General features: G+C 43.1%; 1 protein-coding gene across 1 annotated transcript; it reads left to right on the plus strand.

Moving 5' to 3' along the window:
• The first annotated feature begins 9,524 nt into the window (after positions 1–9,524).
• On the plus strand, positions 9,525–10,508 carry LOC105989292 (olfactory receptor 5C1). The gene has a single exon (XM_013021253.1). It carries the CDS (start codon positions 9,525–9,527, stop codon positions 10,506–10,508), a length of 984 nt encoding a protein of 327 aa, XP_012876707.1.
• Positions 10,509–12,472: the final 1,964 nt, after the last annotated feature.

Consider the following 12,472-nt stretch of genomic DNA (forward strand, 5'->3'; position numbering starts at 1 on the left):
GTGGGGGGGGATGTAGTTGTGGAGGTGGGAGGGAAGGGATGGTAGGGGAAAAACAAAGGAGGAGGCAACAATGCTTGATAAGAAAAGTACTCATTACCTTGCTCATGTGATTGTAACCCCTCTGTACAGTATTTTCACAATAAAAAACTTACTAAAAAAGAAGAAAAAACTCATAAGTTTAATAGATTATATTATTTATTTAGCTATTATGTCTTTTGTTTGATATCATTCTCCATTTGCCAAAAATGTAAGCTTCAGATGCTATTGTTTCATTGTTCACTGATATATTTCAGTTGCCTAGAAAATGGGCTATACCACTGAAGACACTAAAAAACATATATTAAGTCAAACAAATCAACTTTCTCCTTTTCCATGACCTCCCAAAGTATAATCAAGTTCCATTGGCTCTACCTACAAAATATCTCTCAAATCCTTTTGCCTTTTGCAAAGACAGACAAAATCTCCATCATTTCACCCTGGACTATGACCAAGCCCCTGACTTGTCTCCTTATAAATCTTTTCTACTCATATCAATCAAGGTAATCTTCTAAAATGTACATTTCAGCCCTTCTTTAACCCTCTCATTACCATCTTATTTGGAGGAATTTGTTGTTGTTGTTGTTGTTGGCTATGCGGCTTGAGCTCCCAGCCTCAGTGCTGTCCCTGAGCTATTTTGCTCAAGGCTAGTGCTCTACCACCTTGAGCCACAGCTCCACTTCCAGTTTCTGGTGTTTAACTGGAGACATCCCATGGACTTTCCTGCCTGAGCTGGCTTTGAACTTCAATTCTCAGATCTCAGCAACCTGAGAAACTAGAATTACAGGCGTGAGCCACCAGTGTCCAGCTAGAATTTTTTTAAGACAAATATTTCACCTAGCTTGGAAGAGTCTACTACCTATCTGAACTCATTTACACCATATTCCATCATTCCTTAAGTGTAGGACACATGGGCAGCAAAGATAGTGCTGAGAGGGAGTTAAGTGGGCAAAGACGATTTGTTTACAGGTTTAGTGCAAAAACAGCTCGTGAAAGCTTAGGTGCATGATAGGGTGTGACCTTTGCAGAGATTGGTTGGTTCCTTTTCCTCCTCATGCCACCCAGTCTTTTTTGCTTTAAAAAGTGCTTGCTATGGGGCTGGGAAGGTGGCTCAGTGGTAGATCGCTTGCCTTGCATGCCTGAGGCCCTGGGTTCGATTCCTCAGCACCACATAAGCAAAAAAAAAGCCGGAAGTGGCGCTGTGGCTCAAGTGGTAGAGCGCTAGCCTTGACCTGAAGAGCTGAGGGACAGCGCCCAGGCTCAGAGTTCAGGACCCACAACCGGACCCTCCCCCCCCAAAAAAAAGTGCTTGCTGTGTGGTAATAAACGAGTTCCTGCTTGAGTTGATTCCCCGCTGCTCTGATTGCCTCCCGGGTTAGGGGAGGCTGGGGAAAGGACTAGCAGAGCACTTGCCTTTTCTCGGACCCCGTCCATCCTTCTTTCATGGGACGGTCAAAGACCCAACACTGAAGCTCTCCACTCGCCTTTCAAGTTTTCAAATATACTATTTGCACTCCCAAGGTCCTTGTATTTGCCATTATGCCTGAAATATGCTCCTTCAATTAGTCAATTCCAATTCTTTCTCCCTGAAAGCTTCATGAAAAGGGGACTATGGCTTTTCTATTCAGAATTCTATTCCAAGTTGGGTATGGTGCCATACACCTGTAATCTCAGCCTTCAAGAGGCAGAGGCAAGAGGATCAAGAGTAAGAGGCCAGACTTGACTATATAACAAGTTCAGGCCAACTTGGGCTACATACTAAGACCCTATCCAAAAACAAAGGAAAGAAGGAAGGAGGGAAGGAGGGAAGGAAGGAAGGGAAGGAGGGAGGGAGGGAGGGAGGGAGGGAGGGAGGGAGGGAAAGAGGGAGGAAGGAAAAAGAAAGAAAGAAAGAAAGAAAGAAAGAAAGAAAGAAAGAAAGAAAGAAAGAAAGAAAGAAAGAAAGAAAGAAAGAAAGAAAGAAAGAAAGCAGGAGGAAGGAAGGAAGCAACCAAACAAGCAAGAAGTAATGGTGGCCCAGGCCTGTAATTTCACCCATGTAAGAAGCAGAGATTGGGATAATTATAATTTGAGGCAAAAAAGTCCATGAGACTTCAACTCAATCAATGTGGTATGTACTTGTCATTCCTGCTATGCAGGGAAGCATGGATAGGAGGATAACAATCCAGGCCAGCCTCAAGCATAAAATGAGATCTTGTTCCACAAATAATGACATGAGCCAGGTGCCAGTGGCTCACACCTTTAGTCCTAGATATTTGGGAGACTGAGACCTGGAGAATTGTGATTTGAAGCCTGCCCAGGCAGAAAAGTCCTTAAGACTCTATCTCCAATTATTCAGGAAAAAGCTGGGCTGGAAAAGTGGCATAATGCCAACTGAGAGCAAGTATACAGTGTTGAGTTCAAGCCTAGTACAACCAAAATAATACCAAAAGAAGGGCTGGCAGAGCTGCTCAAGTGATAGAGAATCTGCCTAGAAAGCATATGGTCCGAGATCAAACCCACCTATCATCAAAAGGTGCACAAAGGCAAAGAATAGCTTTTATATAGAGAAAAGAAGGCTTCCAGTGGAAGGTAACATTGGAGCTACCACTGCTTCTGCAACACAAAAGGTAAAATGTGCCAGGTAGACAAAGCAAGGTAAACAACAAAGGCAAGAGGAACAGTAGGATTTGTTCAAAAAATGGCAAAAACTGAATTTATATAGATGAGCCCCCAAAGATTCTAAAACATAATAACAACAACAGAGTATATGTACACAACACACACACACACACATGCATGCATGCATATAGTATATGTAGAGAAGAAAAGTGCCCCAAAAGAACCACTCTCAATGAATAGGACATTTGTGTTTCCCTTGCAGAACCTGGAAATGCATCCTACCAAACTTCTCCAGTCTTCCCAGGCACCAAAGAGTGAGTCATCCCTGATATTCCCCTGCCTCCAGCTGTCACAGAGTCTCCAAAGGACATACAGAGTCTCCGTGGACTCTGGCACAGCAGAGAGGGAAGAAGAAGGCAGGAGGAAAACAGAAAGAGGCCATTCCCTCAGGGCCCAGGATGACTATAATTTCCCCTGTTCCTACTGCTGGAGTGGGGCATGTCCCTGCTGTCTCTCCAAAGGCTGGACTGAAGCTGTTCAGCTGGAAGAACATCCCATCCACCTCCACTTCTTGGTAGGTCCTTAAACCCATAACCACATACCACCACAGGGACAGCAGCAGGTGTCTGGGCAAATTAAGTCTCAGGGAAGAACAAGCTAAGAACTCAGGATTGCTAAGGGCAGATGACTTAATTGTGAATGCCAGAGGGCTAGCTTCACAAAATTTAAATACATTCATGAGAACAGTGAGGACTGGATAGAAGAGGATGATTTACTCCCAAGATCTCAGCAGAGAGAAGAGAGCTAGCAGGAGGGAGTTAAGAGAATCCTTCAGAAAGTGGGAATGCTAAGTTGCCAAAGAGAAAAACTCTCATCATCTAGTTAAGATGGTGTCAAACTTCAGAGTCAGCATCCCCTGGGTGTTTGCTAGAAATGCAAAAATCTCAGGCTCTTCCACCAGCCTTTCTGAGGGAGCAGCTGTGCTTCATAAGATTTCCAGGTGATTTCTGTGCATGTTAAATATTGACAAGGTCAGCTTGGAGGGCCTAAAACAGATACCTATCAGAATCACCTGGAACATTGTTTTCAATTACAGATCTGTGAGCCCTGCTCTAAATCAGTTTGCAGAATTTCTGCACATTGTATATCAACCTATTGCTTACAATGCTTCTGAGTTATTCTAATAACACCAGTCCACAGAGTATGGAAGAATCCATTGCCCTGGTCCTAACTACCCAGTATAAAAAAGAGAAGCCTAAAGAGATGAAGGCAACTAACTTGTGCTCTATCAAGAGACATAATTCTAGTCTGCCCAGAGTCAGTGCTTAAGGAAAGATAAGGAGATCTAAGATCATAATTGTATATAGGACAAGTCTCTGGCCTTCTTCAGAACTCCATTGTTGTTTTTTTTCACTGTTGTCGTTTTTAACTTCAAGGTAAGATAATCCTAAACACAGAAAGGCAGGGACTTGAGACAATGAACAGAGATCAGAAGAACCAAATTGGGACCCCAAGCTTGCTACCTGCTACCCACAGCTAACAGCCCTAGCTGGAGCAGATCTTTGAAGGAGAGCAGCAGGAAAAGAAGCAAAGAGGCAAAGAGGAGAAGTCAACATATATTGATTCAGAGAGGGCCAGACAATTCTCAATAAATTCTAAGAGATAGAAAGTCAGATGCAAAGGCGAAGCCTTTCTTCAGTCAAAAAAAAAAGTCTTTCCCCCAAGATCATGCTCTTCGCTTTTCTGCAAAGGAAGAATTGTGCTGGGTATGGGAACCAACCACTTTGGTTTAGCTGGCACTGAGGGAGTTTCCTGGAACACTGGACTTTCGAGTTAAATCTGGAGACCATTCTAGGTAAATCAGGATTGTTTGGTCACTTTGTTTCTAGGGTGGTCTAGATCCTTAGGTTCAGAATGGGATAAATAAAAGGCTTCAGCCAGCTTCCATGAGTATATACAGGACCTGCTTTCACCAGTCCATATTGGTTTGCTGGACACCTATTATGTGCCCAGTTGTATAGGAAATGACAGAACTTATTGGAAGGACATGCCTTACAACTTTACCATGATCTTGAACTTAAGCTATTCTTTTCCTACCCTTCTGCTTTTTTTTTTTTTTTTTTTGGTCAGTCATGGAGCCTGAACTCGGGGCCTGAGTGATGTCCCTGAGCTATTTTTACTCAAGGTAGCTCAAGGTTAGTGCTCTATCATTTTGTTCTGGTTTTTGAGTGGTTAATTTGAGATAAGAGTCTCACATGGACTCTTCTGCCTGGGCTGGCTTCAAACCATGATCCTCAGATCTCAGCCTCCTGAGTAGCTAGGATTACAGGTATATGAGCCACTGGTGTCCGACTTCTGTTTGGGTGAAGGAAAATAAAAATATGTAATTCCTCTCTTTGCAATTTACACCAAAGTAATTCTAAATAGACTAAATATTTAATCACTAAAAATGCTTAAAAATGGGTATGTAGCTCAGTGGTAGAGTACCTGCCTAGCATGAATAGTGCTTAGGTTCAATCCCCAGTACCACAGAGAAGGAAGGAAGGAAAGAAGGAGGAAGAGGAGGAAAGAAAGGAAAGGAAGGGATTTTAAAAGGGATAAAAAAAGAAAAGACATTATGAAAGTAATAGAAGAAAAACATGGAACAAGGTTTTTATAAACCAAGAATGGGTAGGTGATACATATGTCCATGCATAAGTGGACACAGAAACTTCAGACATTTCCTGTCTTGTCCAGAGCAAATGCAGAAGCTATCTCTTGTGAGAGAGAGCCTGAGTTGTCTTGTTTCAATGCAAGCCTTATATGTACTATACACACGAACATAAGGTCAATAATTCTCATCGTAGGAAGTGAGAGGATAATGATTTATGTGCATGTATGAAACACACACACATACATACATACACACACACACACACACCACAAAACACCTATTTAAATTGAAGTTTGAGGATCCTTTCACCAAAAATTTCAAAGCAGCTTAAAATCCTTGAAGTCTTGTTCTCCCCATTTTCTAGATGGAGAAATGGAGAGGCACTCGACGCAGCTCTGCTCCTCTCTTTGTAAAGGTGAGTGGTGTTTGCTTTCCATGTGGACAGACCAAACACACAAAGAGTTGACCATCCACAGGTTCTGCAAGTAGAACTTCTGCCAGGCAGCTGACTTCACACACAGACCACATGGAGTTGGGTAAAGCTTGAGCCTCATTGCTTCTTTCTACCCACCTATGGTCCAGATACAGAGAAGGGGAAAATCCACAACCTTCTGTATTATCCTCTAAGGATAAAAAGATGAATTAGCCATAGTCCCAGAGCTCAAGATGTCTAACACGGTAGGAGATTATAGCAATTATAAGACTGTGGAATAGTATCAGAGCATTAGAACTTATTTCTTTAGTCTAACTGAAACTTCTTTTACCCTTTGGTCATCATCTCCCCATCCTTCTCCCTTCTCCCTCCAGCTTCTAGTAGAACCACCTTTCTACTCTCTAAGGGATCAGCTTCATTATATTCTGCTCAGTGACTGTGTTAATCATGTATATTTCATAATTACTAAAGGAATCAATTTTAATTTTCTCACCAAAAAATAAGTTATCAAAATGATGGATGTGTTAGTTCACTTGATTTAATCTTTCTCACATGTATAAATAGATCAAAATATTATATTGTATCCCATAAATTTACACGCAGGTATTTATATATTTAAAATGGTTTTCAATTGCATATGGCTATGATACAGAGAACTCATGGAGTAAGCCTTCAGCATGAAGATTTAGTGATCAAATATTCACATGCAGTTTCCTATAAAAGCTAACCCTTAGCAAAGAGCGATTTTTTTTGCTTTTTTATGGTGCAAGGATTGAACCTAGGGTTTTGTGCATTTGCACTCCTGTATTCCTATGTACTCAGGTGGCTGAGATCTGAAAAACACAGTTTGAAGCCAGTCCAGGCAAGAAATCTCATGAGGCTCTTATCTCCAATTAACTAAAATGAATTAATCTCTGATTTATTAAAAGCAACAAGTGGAGCTGTGGCTCAAGTGGTAGAGCACTAATCTTGAGCAAAAAAGCTCAGGGACAGTGCCTAGGCTCTGAGTTCAAGTCCCAAGACCAGCACCAAAAACAAAAGAGAAAAAGAAGAAAAAAAGAAGCATCAGCTAAAGAGATTAGGAAGGGATAAAAAGTGATAAAAATCCTCTGAGCCTGGAGTCTTTCATCTGGAACCTATCTATTTGGGACAACCAACAGTATGTTTTATATTCATATACTTTTTTTAAAAAAGCACATAAGTTGTTTTTTGCTTTTTTCAATCCATTTATATTTTCTGAAAATTGTGCTTAATCTTTTGTTTTGCTTGTTTGCTTGTTTGGCTGTGTCTACTTGTAGTTCCAAGGATGGATTCCAGGAACTTGTGCATGCTAGGCAAACACACTACCTCTGAGCTATATCCTGAACTTCAAATTATGTGTTTACCTTAATGTATTTGCTTTATTTATTACATACCCTACTCTGAGGTACATACAAGAAAACCAAGACTCAAAGGAGAGGCCGCTAGGTTCTCAGCAGGGCTTTGGGCCTGCTCCAAGCCTTGGACCACCACAGACCAATTAAATGAGGGATAAGATGTCCTCATAACCAGGGTGAACAAGTGTCCAGTCCTGTGTCAAGATAACAAACCTGGGGCTAGGAACGTGGCTCAGTGGTAGAGTGCTTGCCTTGCATGCCTGAGGCCATGAGTTCGACTCCTCAGCACCACATAAGCAAAAAGAAAAAAGCCAGAAGTGGTGCTGTGGCTCAAGTGGTAGAGCGTTAGCCTTGAGCTGAAGAGCTGAGGGACAGCGCTCAGGCCCAGAGTTCAGGCCCCACGACCAAACCCCCCCCCCAAAAAAAAAGATAACAAACCTTCTCAGGATCTTGCTGCCTGGACAGACAGGCAGCAGTAATCAAGTGGATTCATAGGAGTCAACATCATCAGTGGGAAACAAGCCAGTGGATTTCTCAGTCTGTTTTCCCACTATTGATACATAAAGGTTGACGCCACTTCTGAACCTACTGAACCTATCAATAGGATGTTTGGCCATGATGAATAGTGCAGGAGGGTGTGCACTTTTATACATGTCTCCTTGAATACACATGAGACAGTTTCAAAAGTAAACACCAAAAAGTGGAATTATCACATGCTTTGGAACATTGTGCTCCCCTAAAATATCATATTAAAATTCTGACCCCCAATAGGACGGCATTGGAAATGAGAGCACTGGGAGGTAATTAGGTTTGGATGAAGTCCTGAGAGTAGGGCTCTTATGATGAGATGAGTCACTTTAAGAGATCAGAAGCTACTGCTTGCTCTTTTGTCTCTCTTTCACTCTCTACAGTGTAAGAATTAAGCAAAAAGGTGCTGTGTGCAACTCAGAAAGAAGACCTCCACCAGAACCCAACCAGGCTTGCCCTATTGGTCACAGACTTCTCAGGCTCCAAAATAGAATATGTGTGGTTGAGAACACACAGTCTACAGTCTGTGCACTTGTTAAAGACACTTGGATGTGCACAGCTGTGGGAAATGGCCTACACTGCATTTCTAAAACATGACCTCACTGACATGAAATGTCCTCAAGTTTTCGTCCTTTGTAGGAAGCCCTTCATCATCCTTGATAGCAAATTAAGATGAATAGACATCAAGCACAAATAGGTCCTGAACATCTACACTGTGCCTAAAGGGAAGGGAAAGAGTCTTGACTCAGCTCCAAGCCCAAGAGGTGAGGTCAAATGACTTACCTGAATTTGTACACAAGAAAAGGAAGTCCATGCTCCAAAAAAGAACCAAGCCTCCATGCTCCTAATATCCATAGTCTTTTCACAATTTCATATGCTAACTAGCATTTATTAAGCACTGATTGCATGCCAGACCCTGGAAATTCAAAACTTAACTACAGGGCTGTTCTTAACATGTAGTAAAAAATTCAATGAATGTATGTTGAGTCAAAGAGCTCAAAGCCCATAGACACGTCATGCTATGACCATGAAATGTACTATGGCAGGCACAGATGAGGCAGACATTTATTTGGCATTTATCTTCCTTTGGGTAGATCAGTTGTCAAACACATAAAGAAGAAATGGACTACCAAGGCCCAGGTGAAGCAACATGGGACTTGTGGAGAACGAACACTGTTGATTGCCTAAAAGTTGAGCATCCTGCTCCACTCAATTCAGGTCGTTGGACCTTGATTAGACGCCTGTTATGTGCCAGAATCTGTGTGAGCTACTTTCCCTGATTATTTCACTAAATCCTTCCAGCATTTGTCCCACTGCACAGATCAGGAAAATTATGACTCACCAAGGTGAAAAAAATCAGCCCAGGAAGATATTCACATTTCTTTTCTTTCCAAACTTGTCTCCCCAGAATAGCAAGCCACACCTTTCCCAGGTCTTACTGAAATGGAAAGACCTCCCGGCAAGCTTCAAGGCCCAGTATTAGTTGTACTGTAGAGCTGGAAAAAAGTAAAAGGAAATATAGAGGAGACTGAATAGAGAATCGTGGAATTTTCAATCCTCAGACTCTAAATACCATCCCATTCACCAGCAGTCACTTAGCAAGTATTTATTGAGCACCTACTATGTGCCAGCAACTCTAGTTCTGTGCATATACATTTTAGTAAAGGGGGACAAGACTCCTGCCTTCACGAGGATGAAATTTCAGTGACTTTACAGTGTTAGAAACAAAGGTTAGGAGAAGTTATTCAGCTTTTCCAAGGTAACACAGCAATTTGGTTGTGGTTAGACTGAAATCTAAGGCTTCCTGACTCCCAGGATGCAGTGCTTTCTCCTCTGTGACTGGCCTGGCCTGTTTCTCATCTTTTGCTATGTTTCTCCTCAGTGTCTATTCAGCAGAATGAATCCAGAGAACTTCACATGGGCCAGGGTTGCCCCTGCTGAATTCATCCTTCTGGGCATCACCAACCGCTGGGACCTGCGGATAACCCTCTTCCTCATCTTCCTGCCAGTCTATGTGGTCAGTCTGCTGGGAAATATGGGCATGGTTCTTCTGATCTGGATGGATACTCGGCTCCACACACCCATGTACTTCTTCCTGGCCAACCTCTCCCTACTAGATGCCTGTTATTCATCAGCCATTGGCCCCAAGATGCTGGTGGACCTGCTGCGGCCTTATGCCACTATTCCTTACGCAGCCTGTGCCCTCCAGATGTTTATCTTTGCAGGGCTGGCTGATGCAGAATGTTGCTTGTTGGCAGCCATGGCCTATGACCGCTATGTGGCCATCGGGAATCCTCTTCTGTATACAACGGTTATGTCTCGGGGGCTATGTCTGGCCTTGCTGGGAGCTTCAGGCCTGGGTGGGGCAGTGAGTGCTTTTGTCCACACAATTTTCACCTTCCGCCTGAGCTTCTGTAGCTCCCGGGAGGTTAACAGCTTCTTCTGTGACATCCCCCCCCTGCTGGCCATCTCCTGCAATGACACCAGTCTCAATGAACTCCTGCTGTTTGCCATCTGTGGCTTCATCCAGACAGCCACGGTGCTGGCCATTGTGGTGTCTTATGGTTTCATTGCTGGGGCTGTGGTCAGCATGCGCTCAGCTGAGGGCCGTCGAAGGGCAGCCTCCACCTGTGGCTCACACCTCACGGCTGTGGCCATGCTCTATGGGGCTCTTATCTTCATGTACCTGCGTCCCAGCTCCCGCTATGCCCTGGACAATGACAAGATGGCATCAGTGTTCTACACTCTTGTCATCCCAGCCCTCAATCCACTCATCTATAGCCTCCGCAACAAGGAGGTGAAGGAGGCTGTCCGGAGGACCTGGAGTCGGTTCTGCTGTCCAGGGCAGGCTACCCGAGATTGGTCTCAAGAGGCTAGTTAGGTCTGACTATGGCTAGATGATGACACTCTCTCTGTCTCATTCACTGAGACACATAAAGATAGGTGTTCCTCTGGCTTCAATGTCTCTTGTCATTATTAAAGAGACTTGGGGGTTATTAAGGGAGGTGGAAGCATATGGATTGGAAGCAGGAATCTGGGGTACTCTAGGGTGAGGCCTAGAGCCAGAACCAAGATCAGGCAATGTTGCTATGGACCTGCCTGAGGTTTGGGAGTTCAGAATGGGGAGTTCCTGGAGTGACGGGTGAAGTAACATATTCTAACTTGTCATCTGTGCTTATAAGAGGCTGATCCCCAAAAGTGAATGAGAGCCCTATTATTTCCAATTCTTTCTGGATTCTTTCTGTGTTAGGTGTTTTAGTGGCCAGTGAAAATACTCTTTGCTCTCTCTCTCTCTCTTTTTTTTTTGCCAGTCCTGGGGCTTAAACTCAGGGCCTGGGCACTATCCCTGAGCTTCTTTTGCTCAAGGCCAGCACTGTACCACTTCAGCCACCGCGCCACTTTTGGCTTTTTCTGCTTATGTGGGACTGAGGAATCGAACTCAGGGCTTCATACATGCTAGGCAAGTACTCTACCACTAAGCCACATTCCCAGCCCTCTTTGCTCTCCTTTTAAGGGGAGCATCTTCAGAGTCCACTTGTGCCAGTGCACAAAGTGAGACAAAGGACTGTCCCTTCAGCCTGAATGCTCTACCTCTCGATACAGTGCCCTAAGAGCACCAGGACACATGCAAGGTCATTCCTAAAATCCAACAGTGGGGTTCCAATGTGGCCAAAGTTACACTCAGGTGAGAATTATGATTGTAATTAGAGTAAGGTTAGGATTAGGATTAGGGTGAGGGCTAGGGTGAGGGGGTGGTTTAGGGTTAGGGTTAGCTAAAGTTGGGAAGCCATTGAGCAGTTTAGGATGAAATTAAAATGACAGAAATTGGATGATTTGGTCTGGTCCTTATTACTAGCAGATCTGGGATAAATTTAGCAACTAGGGTTCGGGTAAACTTGAGATTTGTTAGAAAAAATAGAAATAGTTTATGGTTAGTGTTAGTGCAGAGCTAATTAAGATTGGAATTCAGGTTTTATTTGCATTGCTGGGTTAAACTAGAATTTTAGTTAGAACTCATAGTAGATGTAAGTTAAGTTGCTATATGGATACCAGTTGTGATACGTTTAAGTTGCAGTGTAGTTATTACATTAAAAATGGGTTTAGAAGTAGAAGAGAGTTAAGCACAAAAATATTTTAATTGCCTGGTAATGTGGCTTAGTGGTAGAGCACTTGCCTAGCATGCATGAAAGCCTGCGTTCAATTCCTCAGTACCACATACACAGAAAAGGCCAGAAGTGGCGCTGGGCCTCAAGTGGTAGAGCACTAGCATTGACCACAGAGAAGCTAAGGGACAGAGCCCAAGCCCTGAGTTCAAGCCCCAGGACAGGCAAAAAAAGAGAATATTTTAATTATTGACATAATTAAAGATTTGCTTAGGGTTATACATAATGGTTAAAATTACTTAATTCTTTTGTGTGTGTGTATCTGTCCTGGGGCTTGAATTTAGAGCCTGGGTCCTGTCCCTGAGCCTTTTTGCTCAAGGCTATCACTCTAGCCCTGAGCCACAGTTCCACTTCTGGCTTTTTGGTGGTTGACTGGAGATTGTAGATAAGTCTCATAAACTTTCCTGCCCAGCTTGCCTTCAAACCTTGGTTCTTAGATCTCAACCTTCTGAGTAGCTAGGATTACTGGTATAAACCATTAGCACCCATCAGAGTTTCTTAATTCTTAAAGGTAGTGGTGATTTCTTTATGAATTTACTTATATTTAATTTGGAGTTATGAGCATGCTCACGTTAGCATGTTATGATCATTGTTTTCTGCTAAGATCACAACATCCAGCCTTAGGATTAGGATTATAAATGGGAATGCTGTGGTCCTAACCTCACGGGTAATGGTAACTGTA

This window comes from Dipodomys ordii, unplaced genomic scaffold (genome assembly GCF_000151885.1).
Source record: "Dipodomys ordii isolate 6190 unplaced genomic scaffold, Dord_2.0 Scaffold55, whole genome shotgun sequence".
Taxonomy (NCBI): Eukaryota; Metazoa; Chordata; class Mammalia; order Rodentia; family Heteromyidae; genus Dipodomys; species Dipodomys ordii.

Excerpts from the sequence above, each read along its gene's own strand:
- LOC105989292 (XM_013021253.1), top strand. The coding sequence starts at position 9,525 with ATGAATCCAGAGAACTTCACATGGGCCAGGGTTGCCCCTGCTGAATTC.